Source organism: Sinohyriopsis cumingii, chromosome 5, assembly GCF_028554795.1.
Source record: "Sinohyriopsis cumingii isolate HCF-2022 chromosome 5, ASM2855479v2, whole genome shotgun sequence".
Classification (NCBI taxonomy): Eukaryota; Metazoa; Mollusca; class Bivalvia; order Unionida; family Unionidae; genus Sinohyriopsis; species Sinohyriopsis cumingii.
In genome coordinates this window covers 57,565,348-57,590,325 of record NC_142965.1, presented here as the reverse complement: position 1 = coordinate 57,590,325, position 24,978 = coordinate 57,565,348, and the positions used below count along the sequence as shown (strand labels likewise).

At 34.9% G+C, this 24,978-nt stretch overlaps 1 protein-coding gene and 1 long non-coding RNA gene across 4 annotated transcripts in view; both read right to left on the bottom strand.

Annotated features, from left to right (window-relative positions):
- LOC149799231 (uncharacterized) overlaps positions 1 to 24,311 on the bottom strand; it is a 59,824-nt gene extending 35,513 nt beyond the window's left edge. The window contains exons 1-4 of one of the 2 annotated variants that reach the window (XM_089958508.1): positions 24,241 to 24,311; positions 22,577 to 22,733; positions 17,267 to 17,379; positions 12,375 to 12,451 (exon numbers count right to left, since the gene is read on the bottom strand). In XM_089958508.1, coding sequence (XP_089814634.1) covers positions 12,375 to 12,451; positions 17,267 to 17,379; positions 22,577 to 22,716 — 330 coding nt within the window. In that variant the 5' untranslated portion in view covers positions 22,717 to 22,733; positions 24,241 to 24,311. Of the gene's footprint in view, positions 1 to 12,374; positions 12,452 to 17,266; positions 17,380 to 22,576; positions 22,734 to 24,184 lie in introns of both variants that reach the window. The other variant, XM_089958507.1, reaches the window with a different exon arrangement.
- Positions 2,221 to 12,290, bottom strand: LOC149799232 (uncharacterized). 2 transcript variants are annotated; one of them, XR_016421115.1, is made up of 4 exons: positions 10,091 to 12,290; positions 9,070 to 9,215; positions 4,702 to 4,929; positions 2,221 to 4,039 (listed from the first exon to the last, which is right to left on the bottom strand). It is a non-coding gene; the product is annotated as an uncharacterized LOC149799232 (long non-coding RNA). The 2 variants fall into 2 exon arrangements; XR_016421114.1 differs by lacking the exon at positions 4,702 to 4,929.
- Positions 24,312 to 24,978: the final 667 nt, after the last annotated feature.

Genomic DNA, 24,978 nt, shown 5'->3' with positions numbered 1-24,978 from the left:
GGGCGGGTTATGAGTCATGTGGTTCTAATCTAAATATCTCCTATAAACAAAAATGGCGGACGCACGAGAGTCAACAACATAAAGGTCGTACGCGCTTGTCACTTTCCGAGAAGAAATGTCGAAAATGCTGTCAAAGGAACCTAACGTGACACATCAAGGATTCGTCTTGGAGACCAGCTTGTTCGATGGAGAGCATTGATGGAAGAGTTAGGACTGACATCAGACACTGAAATGGCAAAATTGTTATTGGACAGGTAGGCTGATGTCTACATATAAAGTGCTCTCCATCTGTCAGTATCATGTTCCTATGTTTGAAAGCACACTGTTTTATTATTACTATCTTTGCAAAAGGACTTAATCTGCTTTGTCAGATTCCCAAAATAAATGGGATCAGGTGATCGATATTTCACTCGGTGATTGCAGTGTGTGTATTATATATGTTGTGGTGCTTTTATCTTTACTTTAACAGCAAGCTCATAAAGGTCATTTGTATACATGTCCATTAGGCTACCTTTGTGACACAGGTTCTTTAAATTCCGTTAGGGAACTTAGATACATATACAAACGTTATCAATATGTATACCCTCTCTCTCCCTCACGCATACCCACACCATGGGTTAATATGACAAGCACAATACTTGCATACAAGCTTAATAACCTTATCATGTAAACGTATAGAACAAATAATACATGTTTAATGTTCATCTGTTTATTGGGTTTTATGTAACTGAATGTAGAACTGATCCAGTACAATTTTGATCTCATGATTACAATAGGCTGGATGCTAAGATTTTATTGTACATCTTTCAACTACCAGTAAATCTATTATAAAGCACTGTACTGACTACAGTTACAAAAGGATCTCTAGTCATGATAGGAAAGATGTATTGCTACCAGAATATATGGCTGGCAGGTTGTTATGTTATCAATTAAAGTTTTGAGCTGCAGTCATGCTAGTTTTATTGATGTGAATTTTGTTTAGATCTATTATTATGTATTCTTGCTAAATTGAAGTATTTCAGTTCTATGTGTTTAAACACAATGGACAAAGAAACAGATTTCCCATTTATAGCTATGTCCCACGTGCAGTTCTTGCTAACACCCTCTTCCCACCTATCCACTTAGCTACTGATGAATGCACATAGGACATATTTAATTTAAAAACAAAATGCTGAGATAACAGAGATGAAGTTTTTTTAAAAACCACTGGCATTTAATTAGAACTTTATTCATTAGGACTGGTGATATAACTTATTTGGGATTTAATTCACAATACTGTGAGTTCTTTTTAAATTTTCATTTTTTTATTCTTAGGAATTAAATGATTTGTTTTACAAAACTTGTTGGTTTTCACTCTTTACTGTTATAAAACTTTCGGAATTGGAAAGCTGTTTTTGTTCTGATGATTGCTCTTCATGCACTTTTAACTTTATTTTATCTACCTTCTTTTAAAGGTTGCCAAACAAAAGGAAAATATGGCTTTTACTGCAATGGTCCCAATACATCATGAACCAGTTTAGGCTTCCATGCAAGACTGCTTGCAGCTATGAACATTTTTTGGTGAGTTTTCAGTCTTTGTATTTGAAACAGATATACGTAAATGTTTGCTACTGTATATTATTGTATGAAATCAACATTACGGTGCATAAACCTTATCTTCTGATTTCTTGTAATATATATTTTATCTGTATATATACATCACCAAATCGTCTAGGTATGTAGTCTTTTAAAAGTAATTTATTTGAAATGTCAGAGTAATGTGGAATATTGAAGGAACATTGATCCGAGCAAAACTGCAATCCTGCTACTTTAACCATTAGCCAAATCTACAATGTAGCTTTCACCTGATGATATAAATCAAGTTGTCTTATCAATATGGTATCACAATGACAAAAGCGACCAGCTTTAGGTGCTATAGGTATAGACTGTGGCATTCTTTCAGAGTATCTGGAGGAGTGTCCTAAATCACATCACCAATATGCATGACTGGATCCTATCACATGGTCAAGGCATTAATACCTACCTACACGAACCTTTGTTGGAGAATGAAGAGCAGATGGAACTTTGGCTTGATCCCAAGAAGGATGCCAAAGTGCTGAATACCTTGGCACAGGTGCTCTTGGACCAAAGCTTCCTAAACAGAGTGGAGTATTACTTAAATTTCAGGTATGCCATTTCAGGATTGCAACAACTGCATGGTATTTAAAGAAAAACATGAAGACCGCTTTAAATGTTTTTATTCTCAACTTAAGAATAAATTACTGTTACTATTTACCGTTTGAATATCTGAATAAGTTAGCATTCATAAGATGTGTGCACATGATACATGTACAGTGACCCTCCTTCTCAAGTCTTTGTTAAGTTCAGGTATAGTACATGCACATCAGGTATAAAGGATTCCATGACGCTCTATCAATAAACACTTCAGTAAAGATTTTATGTATGCAAAAGTCATGACTATTTAATAATTGTATTAATCTGTTAGCAGATTACAAAATAATACGTTACAAGATACATGTTTTTGATAATTGCAGAAACACTGCTGAGCTTTAAAGTTTTTATCAGCAGATCATGATGTACTGTGCCAAGAGATTTTCATACATCCCACCTGTGTACAGGATTAGGTATGAGCTAGCTGCTTTGGAACACAATATCCATAGTGGCAGGGGTGTAATGAGAAACAAAGAAGGGGAGACAAAGTAAGTTTGTTTCACTACAGGAAGTTAGAAATAATTTTATATATTGATTGTACATTATGATTCCTGCTTGGGCATCAAGCCAATGAATATTATTCACATGTACAAGTCATGAAAACTTTGTATTAGCTACAAGTTATTTTGCAACAATTGGCACACATTTTTTTATATTTGTGGTAATGAATCTTAATAATTTCATGCATACAGATCTTGTAATTAGTATTTTTATCATTGAAGTGGATATTTATTTGATCTGAGCAATGCAAGTCTAATAATTAGATCCAATGATATGTATAGCACTTTCCCAGGGGACTGACACACTTTATTAAGGATATATGGGGTTCATGGAATTTCCTCAGGATGTTTGGGAAGATACTGGCATCATGGTGCTTACTAGGTAATACCTGATCATGAAAACATGTTGCCTTCTGAAGGAATGGGCAGAAATGCATCCTGTCTCACACAGTACTTTGTAGATAGAACAAAAACAATGTCTCAACAATTCCTTCTTGGGAACTGGTCAACAGGCTATAAAATTGGGTGTAAAGTTAATACTGATTAGCATGGGGATGCTTGTCACACAAGAAAAGAAAATTTTCTTTGAAACAGGTTTCATTGATGCAGCCCTCATCTGTCGACTTGAAGGAAAGCAGGGTATCAGGAGGAGAAGAGAACTAAATGAAGATGATCCCAGGAGAATTTGTATAAATCTGGCGCCTCAAGAACCACAATCAACTCTAGTTTTGGTGAAGATCTCTTGATTTTAGTAAAATATGAAACAGCGTCTGATATATGGAGGTGTCTGCTAAGGCAGGTTACACTTCATATATTATCCTATTAATATCAGTAGCTGAAAATAAAATAATGTATAATACTGAATCCGCAATTGCTGAAAACTTTTTATATTGATTATTTATGACCTTCGTGTCCACATTGTTTATAGGCAGAAATAGACTGGTATTAAAAAAATCTTAATGAAAGCATTATTGTTTGATGCAACATTATGTGCAGTTACAAGAACACAAAGAATGAAGTCAACTGTGTTCATTTATATACAAAGTCGTACAGTCAAGAAAGTGTTTAAGTTCGTGCAAGTCTGGAGGGAATGAAGCCAGTGTATTGTCCATCCTGATAGTTGTCATGTATCTGCCAGAAACAGCAAGGGGGAATTACATGTCTCTGTCCAGACCCGAGCCTTTCATGTTGCCGTAGTATGAACTGTCTATAGGCAGCATGTCTGTTGGAGCTCATCAAGTCAACTTTATCGTTGATGACAAAATATCCTGTTTGTACATCCTGGCCAAGGCAAGTACAGTCTCATCAAGGATTAGAACTTGAAAATTCTGAAAAATTATTCCAATTTTGTAATAAGCTATTTCTAAAATGTAAAAAAATATATTTAAAAAATAATAGGAACATGCACTTATTCAAATGTTATTCATCTTCAATCAGCAAATTCCACTGTACAATACACATGGATCAAAACTGCACATGGTTTTTATTTTGACATGGCACTGAGAGTTCCATCACAACTAGAACTGATAATAAGTGTAGTTTATGTTAAGATAGACAGCTCATAGTTTTTGGAGAGCATTTCTAGAAGTCAGAGACTCCTGCATTGGAATCAAATAGGAATGGCTGATTGCAGATGAAGATAATAGTTACATACAAATGCTATCCTTGTATCATCATCAGCTTAGATTTGTTTAGCATAGTGAGGTACCCACATTGAAACCAGGTAATCAAAAGAATCTACTTGATGAATATCAAATGTAAATAAAAAAGTCCATATCATTTGCATATGTATGAATGTCTGTTTTTGGATGGCTTTCAGTTTTAAAATTCTTTCACAGTGGTTGCAAAGAAATAATCTAAGCATATGTCTCATTTGGTAAGCAGTGTCGCTAAAAGTCTTGAAACTTCTTATGTTGAACTCTTAAGCAGGTTAAGAATAATGCATTAAGAGACAGTACACATTCTAAACAAAACCTGACATATTCATTACCGGCAAAAATGATATGCAGAGCTGTCTCTCACAACACCTATTCTAGGTCTGAGGGCATCTCCCTACATTTTCCACACACCATTCTGGTAATCCTGTGTTGGGGGTTGGGTGATAACCACCACACTGCCTTGAACCTGGCTCCAATACATTAAAGACAAGGCTGAGGTGGAACTGCAACAGCTGTATGAACAGTTCCCTCAGCTAGTCTGGCTCCACACATATGATCTCCTGGAATTTGTTTAAAATATTAAGCATACTGAATCCCTGTAGCTATGTGGTAAAAAAAAAGCTTGAAATCTAAAATCATGATGCAGTGTACCATGGAAATTTCAAAATTTACAACAATCACGTATTTACATCAATTATCAATCTTTGCAAGTTCGCCTTGGAAATGGAAGTCATTGCAAATGTTGTATTGTAAGAGTAACTAACAAAGTTTTAATTCTGTTTGTAAATGGATGCAGTATTTTGATTTTATCAGTACAAAGTGCAAGTTACACATTCATTGGCAGCTGCTACACATATCCTGCATAGAGAAAGAGGTTTTCTGTAATGTAGCCCACATACCTGTCAAGGTACTCATATATTTTGTGATATATATCTTGTACATAAAAATTTTAAGCTTTGGCAATAACAAGGAATACATAAAAATTAATGAAAGAATTAAAGAAGTCTCAAGACTGCCATTGAATCAAGTACAATTTTTATTACAGAAATCATTTGCAGTAATCACCAGTTTGGAGGTGGAAAATTTGAATGCCAAACAGAATGGGCAACAATGAAACTTTAGATATGAAAATAATCTGTTTCTTGCAAACCTTCATGTCAGTCTAAATTCTGGACAAATAAAACATTTTAGAATTATTAAGTCCTTATGTTTATCATGATAGTGCATATATAATATTATCTTAACATATTCTGGGGCTTTAGAAATACACATTAAGGCATGCATTATATTTAAAACAGAAGAATAAAAGTGTAGTATTTATTTTACAAGACTTAAATGGATATATGAATTTTGTATAGGTCTAATTTTTTTCTTAACTGCAATCTAGTCAGGTCTAATCACTGAACTCCAAAGTAAGATTGCATAGACTTTTGTTACTATTTTGTATTTTTAAAAAATAAAAATAATAAATTTATTACTTAAATTGGAAAAAGAACAAGTTGACCTTAACAGTATTGAAGACCTTAACAGTACTGAATATTTGTATGCCACTAGAGTAGATCACTTCTACCTATATATGAAATAATTTTAGCTAATCTACCTTTAGGTTCTCATACAAGGAATTTATCTATTTTAAATGCATCTCTGAAGCCACAGTATATACTGAGTTATGAAGAAAGAAAAAGAGTTGGCATTTCTAATGTCAACTGGAATACTATTCCAGAGCAAAGTTCCAGAGTACTGGAAACATTTTTGAATAATTCCTTATTTGTTTTGGGAATATTATACTGTTTGGTAGACATGGATCGCAGGTGGGGAGTATTACCAGGTAGCCTATACCGGAATAGTGATTGTAAATATTCAGAAGCACTATTATTGGATACCCTGTACATTAATTTGGCTTTTCTCGACCGGATTCAGTATTTAATAGATAATAATTTTAATTTACCAGCTAAATTTTCCTTGCTTTCTTTCTGAATTGATATTAGCCTGAATGATATTGTTTGAGGATGTGCTAGCTTTGTTATGTTTTTATCATTTGAATTACTTTACCCTGTGTTACAATAGTCTGTTTAGTCCATGACAGGTTATTATCTACCAAAACACCAAGTAGTCTATCATGACAAACCATTTGCAAATTTTTATCCTTCCTTGTCAGGCAGTTCATCACTACCAAGATTTGCTCTTTTTTGCCACGCTGAGATAAGTAATATTTTAGTTTTACCATTATTTACCACCATGCCAATGCATGTGCGCCAGTTGTCCAGTTTGTTTAGGGCATCCTGTAATGAAATTTCCAGTTCGTGCTTTGTGTTTTGGATGTCTGATAATGTTGTGTCATCTGCATAGAGATCTGTAGATGAAATTGAGTCCCTTAGTAAAAAGTGGTAGGCCATTAATAAATAATATCAGTAGTAATGGATCCAGAATTGAACCTTGTGGTACTCCATATCTAATTGTTCCAGGTTCAAACAGAACATCATTTATATAAATCAGTTGTGTTCTCTCAATTAAGTATAAAGTAAACCATCTAAATGTGCTTTCATCACATTGGTAAATTTTCAGTTTCTTCAAAAGGATTTCATGATCCACCATATCATAAACTTTCCTGAAATCTACAATTAACACAGATCCTATTATTCGATTTTAATCAAGTGCTTAAAGCCATTTATCAGTTAGAGATCAAGTCAGTCTCACATGACTGTTTCTGTCTAAAGCCCAATTGATTAGGGTGTAACAGCAAGTGTTTCATTAAATATGATATGAACTTGTCATGGACATGTTTTTCAATCAATTTTGACAAGTTTTGGTAGTATTGAAATTGGCTGGCAGTTATCAGCATCATTATTAGAACCAGATTTGTGCATAGGCATCATTTTTGCAGTTTTCCATATTTTGGGGACAGATGAAGTTGCAATATTTAAATTCATTATGAATGTTATGCTATCTGAAATAGCTGAGGCCAACGTTTTAATGAGTGGTGGACCAATCTGATCAAGTCCTGTAGCTTTCTTGGTATCAGGTATACTGAGACATTTTTAACAAAGGTTTCTTGATACCTGTGGGATAGAAAAACATACCTCCTTAGGGATTTATTCAGTTCATTAAAGTTGTTTTCTATCACTGGTTCTTTTAATTTTGTGGTAAAGTTAGTGAAAAAAATCAATGAAAATATTTGTAATGTCAGTGTCATCAGTGACTTTGGTGTCATTTACCAGAAGTGAGTGAATTTTATTTGTCTGATCCTTGTGTGTTACCCCAATGAGTTCAATGAAGACTTTCCAAATGGAGTTTGTGTTGTTCTGTGTGTTTTCAAGCATTAATTGATAATAAGATTTTTTATAGCCTTTCTAATCATACTTGTTATTTCCCCATACTTTACATTATGCATGGTTTCCCATAGCCTTCAATTGGTCTAGAGTCTTGATTCAATTAGGTTGGATTTCATACTTTACTTGATGTACTTTCAGTGGTGCATTCTTAGAGACTACATCATAAATAAGTCAGTCAACACCCTCAGAGCTTCATCTATGTCATCAAAATTTTGGATAATATTCCATGGAACTTTATATAGGTCATCTTGAAATTGTTCTTTACTTCAATTTTGGAAAGATCTGTAAGTGATAGTTTTGTGTGTGTTTTTCCTATTTCTCTTGCATTTAACCTTTCTTGTCAAAAAATAGGAGTAATAGTGGTCACTAAGACCAACATTTGGTACATTAGCATAAGCCACATTGTCTGGTAGGCTGGTATAAATGTGATCAATAAGGGTGTTTGATATTTCTGTTACCCTTGTGGGCTCATTTACCAGCTGGACTAGGCCTAATGTTTCAATAAATTCCATCCAGTTACTCCTTATCTGAGTGCTGAGTAGGTCCTTATTTACACTGCTGAGTATATATGTTTCTTTCTCCTGTGCAAGAACATTTTCTATTTTTTTCAAAAATTTATCATTCCAAATCACTTTGGAGGAAGGTGGCCTATAAATGAAACCAACTAGGAATGATTTTGCATTATTTTGAGAAATTTCTATCCTGATACTCTCAAATTCATGTGACCCCAAGTCAAGTCACCATTCTGCATTTACTTCCTTAATGTATACAAGACCTCCCCCCTGCTGTCTCTCTGTCCCTGTATAATGGATTATTGTAGCCTTGACAGTGAAATAGATTATCATTGTGGTTAGCATTTAATTTGGTTTCAACGAGTCCTAAAACATGCATATTATTTTCATTGGAAGACAACATTAACTCAGTCTGGTCTATCTATTTTTTCCACTACACACTGGACATTTAAGTGACCCATGTTAAAACCTTTTGTATTTAGTTTCATATCAATTATATGTATGTCATCATGCATTAGGGTACTCTGTGAGATTGTCTCCATGCTACTTTTATCATTTTGGTATTGTATAAAGTGGCCATATAAATGAGGTGGTCTCTGTATTTTCTACAGTATCTGTGCATAATCTTCCTTTACCAAATGAAACTGCGGTGGGGTGGTGAGTAGCAGCAAAAAGCAAAGCAGTTTGAACATACATTGTTTAGTAAAATAAATAATCCTATAATACAAGTATGCATTTTTTAAACTGTGCGAAACACTACTGACTTAGATATTAGAGTCTTTACCAAGTTACTAATTGCCAAACATTTTTCAATATGTATCAATACTTGTTTTGCAAGATATAAATAAACAATTACCCTCTTTCTTGTCTGCCTTGTTTGTGCTATGTGTAGAGCTTGGTCAGCTCTGTTTTCAGGCTGCACAGCATGTTTTCCTCCTCTTCCCTCTCTGGTTCTTGCTCCATGCCTTGTCCTTCCGCTCCCTCTTCCTCTTAATGGTTGCTCTGGAAGTGAGTTTGAAAGTGAGCTGATTTAAGTCTCTCTAATGAATTTTAATATGTAAAAGTATTTCATAATTTGATAATATATTCATGATTACTTATCAAACTTATAGGAATACAGTGCTAATTGATAATCAGAAATTAATACATGAGAGGTTGTGATTTGATGGAAGTTTTTTGGGCTGGATCAGGTCAAGTGCTGGGTGGGTGGATGGGTCCAGAATTTAAAAAGGGCCCCTACTCTCCTCGAATGGGCACCAAAGCAAAGTCTAAGTGTCTATTTACTCAGTGTGCATAATACCCCATAAACATGTGCAAGAATAAAACGGTGGTCAAACTTGAAGTGACAAGTGACTGTACGTTTGTGTGTGTACTTTTTTTAATGAACTGGTCCCGAGTTTTGGACCTAAGTTCCATATTCCAGTCGCAGATTTAATTTTTTAAAAATATAAAACCTTGTGTATATAAAGTATTAACTTGAAGAAGCAGAACATGAATTCTTTTCCACTTTGTCTGAAACGTCAGAAAGATGGGTGTTAGGGGTCCAATGGTGACAATGTGGTTAGAATTTATAAACTGATTAATGAAATTATTCAGTTTTGAGCATTTTTAAATATTCTTGATGCTTTTCGTTTATAAAATTGAGCAGTGGGGATGTGAGGGAGTGTGAATACTACTAGGCAAGAAATAAGAGTACCTGTGCATTTTTGCAATACAGTACAAAGCACATCAATTCAAATCATTCTCTTATCACAAAAACTTTCAAATAAAACTATAAAAGTAGTTCTACATATATTTCAATGTTTCCTCTCAAAATTAAAATTAGAAAGGAAAAGGATAAGGAGAAAAGAACAAGATCAGAAGAAGATTGTACTCACCATTGTTGACATTTGCATGGTCTCGTAGCATGGTTGTGTTTTACGTCATCACCTTCAGTGTTCACAATATGGCATACAATTATGCAAATTTCGGTCACCAGAATTATGTGTGATATTCATTCAGGATCTTCTGATCACTGCCAAGTGGGATTTCAATATGGAGATGATAGAATCATTACTTGAAGTACAAAGATTTCAGAGATATTTGTTTGGGATTTGCCGATCACTGCCGAGCGAGATTTCAATATGGAGACGATAGATTCGTTACTCTAAGCACGAAGATTTCAGACAGCTCTCACGATAACTTCTATGTACTCGATATTACCCCAAAACTGCCTTTTAAATAATATTTAATCATTTGATATACATAAATGTCCCAACACTTTTGCAAGAAAATTCACCCTCAGCTGCACTATTGTGCTTTTAAAAAAGCATTAAACATTCGATACACCCCTCTAATGTATCTCTTAAACAAGCATTACACATTTTGATACACCTCTCTCTAAATGATGCATCCATTAAACAAGCATTATACATCTGATACACCCCTCTCTAAATGATACATCCCATGAACAAGCATTAAAAATTTGATACACCACTCTGTATATGATGCATCCTACAAAAAAAGCATTAAACATTTGATACACCATTCTGTATATGATGCATCCATTATATAAGCATTAAATATGTGATACACCCCTCTCTAAATGATGCATCCTATAAAAAAGCATTAAACATTTGATACACCCCTCTAAATGATGCATCCATTAAACAAGCATTAAACATTTGATACACCTCTCTAAATGATGCATCCATTAAACAAGCATTAAACATTTGATACACCCCTCTCTAAATGATGCATCCATTAAACAAGCATTACACATTTGATACACCCCTCTCTAAATGATGCATCCATTAAACAAGCATTAAACATTTGATACACACCTCTGTATATGATACATTCATTAAACAATCAATAAACATTTGATACACCCCTCTCTAAATGATGCATCCCATAAACAAGCATTAAACATTTGATACACCCCTCTCTATATGATACATTCATTAAACAAGCATTAAATATTTGATACACCCCTCTCTAAATGATGCATCCATTAAACAAGTATTAAACATTTGATACACCCCTCTGTATATGATACATTCATTAAACAAGCATTAAACATTTGATACACCCCTCTCTAAATGATACATCCCATAAACAAGCATTAAACATCTGATAGACCCCTCTCTAAATGATGCATCCCATAAACAAGCATTAAATATTTGATACACCCCTCTCTAAATGATGCATCCATTAAACAAGTATTAAACATTTGATACACCCCTCTGTATATGATACATTCATTAAACAAGCATTAAACATTTGATACACCCCTCTCTAAATGATACATCCATTAAACAAGCATTAAACATCTGATAGACCCCTCTCTAAATGATGCATCCCATAAACAAGCACTAAAAATCTGATACACCCCTCTGTATATGACGCATCCTTTAAACAAGCATTAAAAATGTGATACACCCCCTCTAAATGATGCATCCTTTAAACCAGCATTAAACATTTGATACACCCCTCTCACAAAGACATTCCAGACACCAAGCTTTTATTTACTCCAAAAATATTAACATATTTACGATCAGACAAGAATGGCAAATAACACCCACTAGCTGTTATGCTCTACCTATTACTTATTGTTATCCTTGTTACAAATTTAATATTTAAAGCATACATTAGTCGGATGTGGGAGGTCATGGGTTTGATACCTGGTTGAGTCATACCAAAGACTTACAAAAATGGTACTAACAGCTGCCTCCCTTGGCACTCAGCATTAAGAGGTTAGTGTTAGGACTGGTCAGCCAGGTGTCAGTATAATGTGATGGGGTGGGACATCATGCTACATGTCTGCAGCATGATGCCCCGGTGCTAAACATCACTATAAACTGCCATACTGCAGACATCGTAGTGATATGACTGAAATATTGTTAAAGCTACGTTAAAAATCCAAACCACACACATACTCACATTGGCGACAACCTTGTGCTTTACTTCATCATGTTTTTCATACAAAACCTTCAAGGACATCTAAATAGTGAATCATTTAAGGTCAGCTACTGTAGGTAGCAAAATTATGTTTGGAAACATACTTAAGAAAAATCCCCTAATCCCCCCCACCCCAACACACACACAAACTATGTTGATCTTTTAAGACTTTTTAAAATATACCTTTCAAAACTGCTTGTTTTAGACAAAAGCATGACCTACATTGAAGAAATGTTTCCTACAGGCTGCAGAAGGCATTCCCATGAAGGTCTCAATAGGCGGCATCTTTCCATAGTTATCTAGAGATGTAGAGAATACAATTTCTTTCAAATGTGCATGACTCAAAGTTTAACAGGAAATAATTCTTTTTCCATCTGAGATGAACGAAACTACTTTATTGTCAAAAGAACTCACAGTATTCTGTTCACTGAAATTTATGAAATCTACCCTGAGAAAGAACCAACTTTCATAAAGTTGAAAACTCAAGGCCAGTGAATTTTTTATTTTTTTTGGCAACAAATCACCATTATTTCGGTGTCACATTATCATAATGATTATGTGTACAAAATGTTTTCAGTTTTCACTGTGAAATCACAAATTAGGCTAGCAGAAGAAATATTTAAATCAAAACTTGGCCAAGAAGTTAACAAATGAAAATCAAAATTAAATGTAAAAAAGTGGACATTATTTCATTGCATTGTTGCAATCATCACTGTGATTAGCAAAATGACTGGGCTCTCAACAGAGTTTCAGGATGAGGGGTCTTGGACCTTTCACTCATGGAACTCGGGAGTCCACAGCCTATTTCCTAGAGTCCATAGCATAAACTCAGAAGTCCCTCACTTTCAAAAGGTGATAAAGGAAAATGAAAAATAAATGATCATTTTAAGTACATATCTGGATTAAATTCTCAAACTCAAAAAGATCACATTTGAGAAAAACTATTTATCACTAATAGTCCAAAATACTTTATATCATACTGCATTCTATCATCTGCAAACTACACTTTCAAATGAGTTAATTTCCATACTTTAGCCTGTCTTCTGACTTAATATAAATGTATAAGTGGCATTCTGGTTATCAGAGTCTTCAAGTACAGGATCTACTCCATTATTCTACCGCATTTACTGCATATGTTGGGACACGATAAAATAATTATTTTTTTTTCCTGTCCCAGAACTTATAGTGAAACATTTTTTTCACTTTGGTCATATGTCCCAAGCCTTAAGAAATGAAATAAATTTGTATTGCATTTGTGTCCCCCCCACAACTGCACATCACAATAAAATAGATAAATAAAACACTTAATTGATAATAAAAAGAAAGAAACTAACCTTGTGTTGTTATCATTTATTCCTTTTGTCAACATAAGCATTAAAGAATAAAATATTTCCACGAAATCCGTATAAGTAGCGTAGGCTTCCATACTGTAGCGTGTATCAATTATGTCCAATACCACACACCATGTTGTTCATTGACATGAACACTGAGAAACAATTGTTTGTGGTTGTGCTCAAAGGTCTGAACATGTTATCTGACTGAAAACTGGAGCCAACAAAATCGCATACAAGAGGGAAATAGTCAACTGATATCTTGAAGACGCCATTCACGCATGACACGGTGTTGGGTGCAAAATATTCAAGATTGAATTATATCCAGGTCTACTGTATGACAATATCTCACAAATAAAAATTATCATTTGAAAACACATTCACTTGAGTGCAAGTGACAGTCTTTTCACCAGCTAGGGTTACATAATTATCCTCACTATACCAAGCACATATAAGCCCTGGTGGTGAATAAACACGACTGGCAGCAAGCAGTTAACTCCTTCTTTGAACCTACCGATAGGACATCAAAGACAAAAAGTTATTTTTATTACAAAGCAGGCGATCTCAGAAGCCGACCCTGGCTACTTTATTTTGTAAAGGATATCAATACAAAGGTTATTTTTTGCAAAGCAACCCGACATCGGAAGTTGACTATGGATTCTGTGAAGTGAGCTGATTTTATTTTTTGAATATACAAAGACGGCCAAGATATGGAAGCATACTTGGGTTCCTTTTCAACTGTATTCACGGGAATTTTGAAAATAAATTGAAACAATGGAACAAATTTTAAAGTGACACAATATAGTGCTTTGTGCACAGATGTCGATGACCCAGCATCACCCAGAATATTTGGAGAAAATAAAATCATGTGATGAATTCATTAAGGCCAGAAGAGAACTATACTGTATGCCACTATCTCGCAAATAAAAATCATTATTTGAAAACACATTCACTTGAGTGCAAGTGACAATCTTTTCGCCAGCGCGGATTACATAAGCATTAATATTTACCCGCAGACATCAGTGCACCTTTGTATTAATTATTACTAAAGATGCCAAGCACATATAAGCCCTGGTGGTAAATAAACACAACTGGCAGCCAGCAGTAAACTTCTCTGAACTTGCCGACAGGACATCAAAGACAAAGGTTATTTTTATTACAAAGCAAGCAGACGTTGGAAGCCAACTTTGGACTCGGAAGCCAAATTTTTTTAAAGGATATCAATACAAAGGTTATTTTATTGCAAAGCAAGCTGACCTCAGATACCGACTACTGGATTCTTTTAAGTGTGCCGATTTATTTTTTTAGCTTTGAATATACAAAGACGGCCAAGATATGGAAGCTAACTTTGGTTCCTTTTCAACAGTATTCACCAAAAGTTTGACAATAAAGTAAAACAATGGAACAGTTTTTAAAGTTGCACAATATAGTGCTTCGTGCGTGAACATCGATGACCCAGCATCATCCAGAAGATTTGGAGAAAAAATCACGTGATGAATTCGTGATGGCCAGAACAGAAAAGATCATTTCGCCGACAATATGATCATTAACATGGATGAAACTCTAGTGTACTTTGATCGCATTCCTGGATGGACTGACGATAAGATGGGCATCAAAAGTGTGAGAATTAGCAAGACTAGTGCAGATTTGAAAAAAATCTTCCTTTTGTTCTTGCAGTTTCCACTTCAGGTGGTGTGTTGCCTCCAACAATTTTTCACGGCATGAGAAAGTTAAAAAAGTATTCATGTACCAAAATAATTGACCATACGTGTGCAGGAGAAGGGTTGTGTTGATGAGATGCTGCTGCAGTGGATTAAAGAGTTTTATCTCAAGTACAGTTTTATATTTAAAAAATAAAATTTCAGTTGGAGTGCAATTTCCGACATGTAATTTTCAAATGATTTAAAAGGTGTCCCACAACTTACGACTCAAAAAAAACAATGTGTCCCAGAACATACAGTGCACAAAAAAATTACTTTCAAAATTAATTTATGGTGTCCCAACAAATACGGTGTCCCAACATATGCGGTAAATACGGTAATTAATTTCACTTCAAGTACAGGATCTACTCCATTATTCTAATTAAATTCACTTCAAGTACAGGATTTACTCCATTAATCTAATTAATTTCACTTCAGGTACAGGATCTACTCCATGATTCTAATTTATTTCACTTCAAGTACAGGATCTACTCCATTATTCTAATTAAATTCACTTCATGTACAGGATTTACTCCATTATTCTAATTAATTTCACTTCAAGTACAGGATCTACTCCATTATTCTAATTAAATTCACTTCAAGTACAGGATCTACTCCATTATTCTAATAATTTCACTGTTTCACTGTATGGAACTGTGCTACTTTACTGTATCACTATTCACACAAAGTTCAAGAGTTTTGTCAACATCATTCAGGATCATCCATCTTTCATTGCATAAGATGGCAACCTTCAACAACAATTTAATGATCTGGGTTAAATTCATGATAGCTAAAGGCTAACTGCTTCAAGTTAGTATTTTCCATTTCAGGTGAAATGATTTTGCTTTCCAGCAATTTGGCAAAATAAATTAATTTTAATATACCATTATATTCCATCTTTCCAACCATAAACACTGTTTCTCCCACTCAGTCTGCCAACATCTCATGTTCAAAGTTCTGCTGCCATTTTTATCAGCGTCCTTCACTGTAGTGAATGCAGGAGGTCATGGGTTTGATCCCTGGCCGAGTCATACCAAAGACTTACAACAATGGTACTAACAGCTGCCTTGCTTGGCGCTCAGCAGTTAGTGTTAGGACTGGTCGGCCTGGTGTCAGGATAATGTGACTGGGTGGGACATCATGCTACATGTCTGTGGCATGATGCCCCAGTGCTATACATCACTTTAAACTGCCACACTGCAGACATCGTAGCGATATGACTGAAAAATTGTTAAAGCTACATTAAAACTCAAAATCACACACACACACACACACCACTGTAGTGAAGACTTAGCAAAGTTCAAGTCCTCCTTGTTGTCTTCACTTGTGTTCACTTTCGTGTATATTTTGCTTTTAATTATCATTAGAATCATTTTCATCTCAAGTCCATTTCAAAAAAGTTAAGAGAGATTATACTAATCCATTTTTGAGTTGACATACATTGCTGAACTCTGTTAAAAAGTGTCTGTTGATAATGTGGAACCCAAGAATAAATCACACATACTTAAGTGGCAGTTACTATTATTGGGAAATATCGATGATTTGACAATATTTGATTATTTCTATGATTTACATACCATTGCAACAAAAAAGGACATCATTTGCTCAACAAATGCAACTGATTCAATCATTCAATCATGTCTGAGTAGCTTTTTGAAGGGAAGTTCTTTTCACAAGACAATTACAGTGACAAAGATTAACTGTTAACGGTAATTAGTCAAATTGGTTTCATGTCTATTTACTTAGTCTGGTCTTGAGCTATTCTGTAAATCAGCTATATAAAATATAAAAAGGAAGATCATCCTGGAGTACAATAATGCATGAAACAGGGATGTGTTACTGTGAGAATGGGTGCATATTTGACCCAGGAGCTTGGGTCCCTTTGAGCCCTAAAGCAACTGGACCCTGAGCTTATCAATTTTTCCGGCTTTTACAAAACATAAAATATTTATGTCACTGCAAATGGAAAAATGCACACACAATATAAAAAGTGGTAAAGAATTGCATCATGAGGAATACAAGCATACTGTTTACTTCTTTCCTGATACTGCAGTGGCAAAATTAACGATTCAGTCGAATGTACCTTCTTCTTCCATAGGATTGTAGATGACCTGAACATCACTACTGACTGGCTTGAAAAGTATATCAGACTTTTTGGCAATGAAGCTCCTCACTTTATTCATCAAATCTTCATCTCTGAAAATCAACAATTTATGAAATCAATAATAATGATAAGAAGAAGAAGAAGAAGAATAACTAAATATAGTGGTTAGTGCTTAAAAAAATGTTTAGACACAGCCCAGGGGCTGGTGACTACAAAAAATCACAAGCCCTGATTCAAATTCCTCGAGCCTGGTCTCCAATTTCCACATGCCCAAAATTGCCCCTTTTTTAACATTATTTGTCACAAAACACTGTGATTGCTACAATTCAGATATGAAGAGATAATAATTAAACTGACTTGAGTCTTTATTTGGATCTAAAAAAACTCATGTAAAGCAATGTTTTCATCAGGTCCCAAGGTCTGCCATTGTCTAATTGCTCTAACAATGTCCTTACTCAGTGGATCAGCAGTGTTCTTTGGCATCGAAAGTGTGTCTTGGTTTATAGTTTCTGTTTATACTTTGTTGCTCACAGGTGTTGCTTAAGATATTTAACCAGTGTTTCATTACACTAGTGTAAGCATGAGTAAGGGAAAACTGAATTATATTCATTAAACTTTAACTTGAAACAGCTTGAAAAACACTATAGCAATAAAAAAAAGGGAAAAAATACTCAAGTGTCTGCCAAAATCATATTTAGTTGGGCTTTCCTATTTATCTCAATGCCACCAAAGGACAGTCAATTTTAATCAACAACTGGGAAGTCAACAGAACCACATTTGGCCCCTTTATTACTTATAATGCCTCTAAAACCATCCAGCTTTTGGCCTAAACTCTCCATATTACAACAATAAAGTAATCAATTAACAGATTGTGTATACATGCTAACCTCAATCACATTATGCAGTCAAGCATCATTGCACTGATTGCAACAATTACAGTAAACTGTAACAGTTCTGGTACCCACCAGACTGGTTATGGCTGGTTTCTGGCACAGAAATATTCAAAATGGTATTTTAGAATCACATGTATGCTAAACCCACATGAGCACTAGTTATAGTAATCTAGGAAATCTTTTCCCATTCATAAATCATGTACTTTGCTTTGAACACCAAGTTTGCAGCTTTCAATATAAATACAGTAAGTCTTCATAAGATTAACGGGTGTGTGTGATTTAGATTTTTAATGAAGCTTAAACAATTTTCTAGTCATATCGCTACAATGTCTGCAGTGTGACAGTTTTAGTGAGATCTAGCACTGGGGCATCATGCCACAGACATGTAGCATGATGTCCCCCACCCAGTCACATTATCCTGGCACCAGGCCAATCAGTCCTAACACTAACCTCTAAATGCTGAGCACCAAGTGAGGCAGCTGTTAGTACCATTTTTTTGTAAGTCTTTGGTATGGCTCGGCCGGGGATCGAACCCACGACCTCCTGCATCCGAGGCAGACGCTCTAACCACTAGACCACCAAAGCGGTTTGATAGGATTGCAAATGTATGGTAAATTTATAAGCAAGTTCATATAAAAATAACACAAAATATTCTGAACTGCATATAAGTGACCAATTCTCATAAAAGGTTCTTACAATGGGTCCCACGTAGGTAATACTAGAAAAGCCCTTAGCAAAAGGCACAAATTCAGGAGTTCTTTACATTGGAAATTTATCACGAAAGTAGGAAATAGATGTTTGCAGATTGTATGTACTGTAATCAGACAACCAACTAATTAGCCTTTATCAAAGTGCCAAGAGACCATTAAGCTCTCAATAGTTGTCAGTACACATAAGCATTTAATTAGATTCTCATGAAGTGCTTGAAGACTTTGACGTAATAGTTTATGAATTATTTTCACATCTGAATATAATGGGGCATATCACATTTAAAATGATTACAGTGTAACCAAATTATGATAAACTTAATACACAAACATCATTCAACAAGACTGCTTTAATTGGTATTTATTTCACAGTGTTGACACCAGTATTCATTAACATAGCATACTATAAACTTGGAAGAGATGGGTAAAGATTTTAAAGTGATTGCAGGGAAACACTCCCCATTGGTGGTACAGAGACCTGCACAAAGCAGCCATCCTCTTGCAGATGTAAATGGATAAATTGCCAGATACCATGAATGAGAATGCCCTGATTTACCAACAGTATTTGTTTGTTTTTAAATATTGTGTTATTTATGCAGAAAATATTTTTCTCATCTAAAATCTTTCAAAATGTATGTTTCTCAAAATGTTTTAAATTTCATTACAGTTCCAAACTTTTCCACACTAACCATCATTTTTTAAAAATGAAATGAGTGATATATCTAGCATAAAATTACAAATATGATCCTGGCTTTTGCATTTTATGTTTGTGGCATTTTCTATAAGAATAACCTTGAACACATCATTCTGCCAATGCAGTACATGCAGATATGTGAGTTATCCATACATGCTAAAACATAGGACTGGTATAATCTGTCCTAAAATGACAGGAAATGTACAGATGTCTCGCTAGGATTTTAAAACTAGGAGTCCAGGACTCCCATTTTCATAAAAGCAGGAGTTCCACCATCAAAAGTTGCAGTCTCTTCTTTCCTAGAGAGTCAACACAGACGTGAGTGCATCTAATTTTAGATGGAGAGGTTTTCATAATGTAATCACTTTCTTTAATATAGCTTCATTACAACAGTCCACTGACAGGATTGCAAGTTTATGGTTTATTTATTTGTCTACATACTTGTAGCAATTTTAGGCAATGGTTAAATAGTATCTGATTTGCTGTTTTTTCCCCGTGTTTTCACAAATACATGTTGTCAGAAAATAACTTAGACCTTAAATTGCATCTCACGAATTCCACAACACAGCAATGTCCCTAACATTTCTGACCTACATAATTTGCATTTTAAAGTTAAATCTTTAATAAAATAATACCTAGGCTTTGCTTTCAATGATTTGTATATTTTTCTGAATATATCTGCCTGATGATTTATGAAAACAGACAATCTAATAAACTGGTACATCCCAGACTTAGCAAAGTCCGCCATTATTTCCCATTAGGCCTACTGGTTCACTTACAGTTTCAAGCTAATTTTATGATGAAACAGTGTACAATTGACAGTTAATATATACCCAGATCATCGAGTCTGATCCTAAAACACATCTCTGTATGTTTCATCATCAAAGGATATCATGCAGGAAAAGGGTTAATGGTCAATTAGCTATCAAAACATATAATAATAATAATAAATAATAATGAGGAATTTGTATAGCGCCTAGTCTTTAGAAGCTCTAAGCACTTTACAATGTTAGACAACACCTACAAGATAATAAACATATAATAATATTAATACAAAAACAAACACCATGAAATTATAAAAACATTAAAAAATAAAAAACATGCTGAGAATATTTCAGGTAGGAAACATTATCAGGTCTTTAAGTTTGTTCTTGCAGTTGAAATAAGTGAGTCTTGAGAGCACTCTTGAATGGGATCACTGTGTCTTTGTGTCTAAGTTCAGTGGGCAATTCATTCCACGTTGATGGGCCCTGGTATGCAAAAGAACACTGTCCATATGACTTTGTTTTCATAGTGGGAATAATGAGTATACGATTTTCAGAAGAGGAGCGCAAGTATCTTGCTGGTGTGTACACTTGGGTGAGATCGGATAGGTATGTTGGACTAGAGTCTGACAGTGAAACTTAGCACAGTGAACAAATTTTGTGTTTGATTCTGGATTGAATGGATATCCAGTGTAGGATACAGAACAGCGGGGAGGTGTGCTATGATCGTGGTACTCTAAGTATGATCCGAGCAGCTGTGTTTTGAACTTTTTGAAGTTTCTGGAGCAGATATTGAGATGAACCAGACAGAATTGAGTTACAATAGTCCAGTCTTGAAAGTACTAATGAACACACAAGTGTTTTAGTGGCATCAACTGAAAGATATTTGCGAATTGAGCTGATGCGTCTCAGCTCAAGATATGCAGCCTTGCATATGTTCATGACATGTTGGTGCAATGTGAGAGTACTGTCCAGAATAGGACCTAGGTTTCGTACTGATTGTGTGAATTTAATGTTGGCACTGCTGATATTTATTGTTTGAGGTAAAGGATGTGAATGAGAAAGTCTTTGTGTTGTGATCAGAATGGCCTCAGTTTTATCATCATTCATCTGCAGCTTGTTACATGTCATCCATGATTTCACATCAGAAATGCTTGTGAATGGGCAAGAGTTTGTTTGTCAGTGTAATTGATATAAAAACTAGGCCTATCTATTGATGTCTTGATGAATACATTTTGCTACAACACTAAAACTAACTGGGCTAAGGCAAGGGGCATTTTAAAAAAAGCATAGTCAGTCAATGTACTTCTTAAATAGCTCTTGTTCTTCCGTCAGAGCGAGACTGAATTTTGTCAATCCAAGTAAGGACTCATTTCAAACATTAAGTTAGGCATCACACACTTTCTTACACTTAGCTACTGTCCCATCCGAACTATCAATTGTAGCAGCTTTAGCACTCTTCTGAATCTCGTTACAATCTTCATAAGTTTGCCATTTAACCCCAAAATACTTATCCAAATTTATATATGGCATTTTGTTTAAGTCTCAACATGTCTTGATTCTGAGGTCACGTGCACTACTTATTCCGATATGTTCGTAAATGAACACAATAACGAAATAATGAAAGCTAAAGTTGTTTATTTAATGTAATTTTATAAATGACCACATGTAAATCTCTGGGTCTTTCTCCCTCTGAATTCAATCACTGTAAATATCAGTACATTTTTCCACCTGGCCGCAGTCAAAGCCTTTGAACTTGCCACCCAGCTATTGCATCATGTTCTTTTTGATGTGCTCTTAAAATGGCAACATGTATGTACATCATGGGGTCTTTCAATCACTGAATTCTGTCATTGTAAATATCAGCACAGCTAACTGATCATTTTCCCACAAAGCAAGTGGCTAAAGCAGGACTGGCAAGTTTTTTAATTTTGCTGCACACCTATTACATGCATGCGGAGGACTCCTGCCACAGTGATTTTCTGCATCCAAGATCAAAAATTGGCATCCAAATACGCATAATTAAGCATTTCCGAGACCTCTGATGTTTATGTTCTTGACTACTATATTCAATGCCAGTAGCTTCTCGTGGGTCAGTGGTTCTTTCCCGTGTCAATACTGGCCACTATGTATAGCCTATAGTGTGCTGAAAAATGGTGTTAAATCCTACAACAACAACAACAACTATGTTCAATTTTATGCAGTATTATCAGAGGGCCAAAATTACATACTTGATCTCTGGTGACTGCGGTCTGCATTTGCGAAGGTGATCAATAACACTCTCTGGGAATGGCTGCTCCTCAACTGTTAGTTGCCTAAGCAGATCTGGGCCATGATACTCAATGGCCAGACCCAACAAATGGGAATCCATCTTCACTCACACTTCATCTGAAATAAAACCAAAACATTATCTGTTACCCTGTTGGGAAATTCATTTCAAAAGGAATTACTGTAAACAATGAAAATTTAATGTAAGCTGACATGGTCTGGGTAGTCAACAGATAAAAATCTCAAATGCTGTGCCTACTCATTAGCAAATCTACTGCTTTAAAACGAAATTGTTGCAAAAACTTTTAAAAATACCATAACAACACTCCTCTTTCACTACTGAAATATAATCTAAATTGTGAAACAGGAGACAAAATTTATCAGAAAACATGAACTAAAGACATAGTTTAACCAAGAAGTCACTATGTCATGGAATACATGTTGTGGTCATCTCTAATTTCCAGTGAAGGGATTATTACTCTATTTGATGCATTTAAAACACCAATTTTTTTTTTTAAATGACCCAAACATAAACCTAATACTTAGTGTTGATGGACAGATATCATTAATCCATAAGCTCAGGTAAAAAGAATCCAGCTGAAAAGTATTCATGGTTATTGACAGTACTTCTACCACTTTTGATAAAAAGTGTTCAGAAACCTGAAACTACATAGTACAGTCTGGAAATGAGAAACAATTACATTGTTCTACTGCATAGCACATTCTTTTTTATTCTAAAAATGAGTTTTTTATCAAAAGTAAATAACTTATTTTTCAAACTATCCCAGTTCTAAAACAAAGCAAACATTATCAAAATATGGTTCATTATCGCAATCTCAAGTATATCAGGCACAAATAACCAATGATCATGTTAAATGTACATTCTCCATCGTTGTAAAATATTTGAACCAGAACTGATAATTAGATGGAGTAAAAACAATCCTTGGTGTCAAAACGGGGGGTAAAATAAAAAATAAAAATTGGGGTCTTTTATCAACAAATAATGGTAAAAGAAACACTAATTTGAATATCCAAAGTTTGTCTAATGTTTTATTCTATACTGTAGTTGAGAATTTGGAATGAAGAAACGCTACGAACTGACAATTAAAGTTATGCTGGGGAGGTAGGGTATTTCAAACCAGTATATATAATTTTATTCACCTCATTATGATTTTCTCAACTAATATTATGGACACAGTTAGCTATTTTTTTACAAATCAAAGAAAGAATTCTTTTTTCAGTCAATTTGGGGCCGGAAGTTATTTATACAAAAATAAGTCAAGGTCCCACCCCAATAAGAAAATTATATGGTGCATCCCGCAAATGACTGCAGAGGATCTGTTGTTGCCCTGCATAAACTATCGCCAAAATACTAATATATAGCAAACGGGCTTGAACTTTACTGATTATATACTTCTGTATACATAATACGTATTTTTTTTGTTAAAAAAATGCGTGCAAGTCAATCGTCAGTAGCTTGAGTCATTCAATGCGAAACGCAACTCAAACAGCAAATAAAGTCACGCAGATATGATGCTTTTGTTGTGTTAAAATTCATGATAATGGAGTACCAGTTTAAATATTAAAATGCTACTGTTCTGAAGCCTTCAGAAAAATGTATGCACACTTTTTTCAGTCTAATATATATATTCCATAATGCTCTCAAAATGAAGGAATAACGCAGAAAAGGTTCCAAATGCTAACTTGAAGCGGTGCATATATAGTTTGTCCCTATATGTATTGTTATCCCAGGCTCTCTCTATCTCTCTCTCTCTAAAAGAAGGGACGGGGAGGGGCCGAAATTAAGTAATAAAGAAAACAAGCGCTGGAGGAAGAAATTACATAATCAAAGAAGGGAAATGATTATCAGTGTGCGTTGTAATGAAAATAATGAAGAAAGCAAAAAGTCATTAAGAAACATGTTACTTTCCTTATTTGTTATTTTCTTTAGACTGTTTAAGGTAGACAGCATATTTTGCCTTAGTGGTTAGAACGTCCGCCTCAGATGCGAGAGATCGCGGGTTCGAACCCCAACTGATTCATACCAAAGACCTTAAAAACTGTACTAGCAGCTGCCTCGTTTGGTACTCAGTATTAAAAGGCTAGCGTTTTGGCTGGTCGGCCTGGTGTCAGCATAATGTGACTGGGTTGGGACATGATGTTACGTGTCTGCGGCACGATTCCTCAGTGCTAGACATCACTATAAACCGCAGGCGTCGTAGCGATGACATAAACATGTTAAAGCTACGTTAAAAACACATCACACACACTGACAGACACATCACACACACACACTTTAGCTACTGTGATTATACATTTGCTTATTTATTGCTAATACTATTTAAGACTATTCATGTCTAAACTG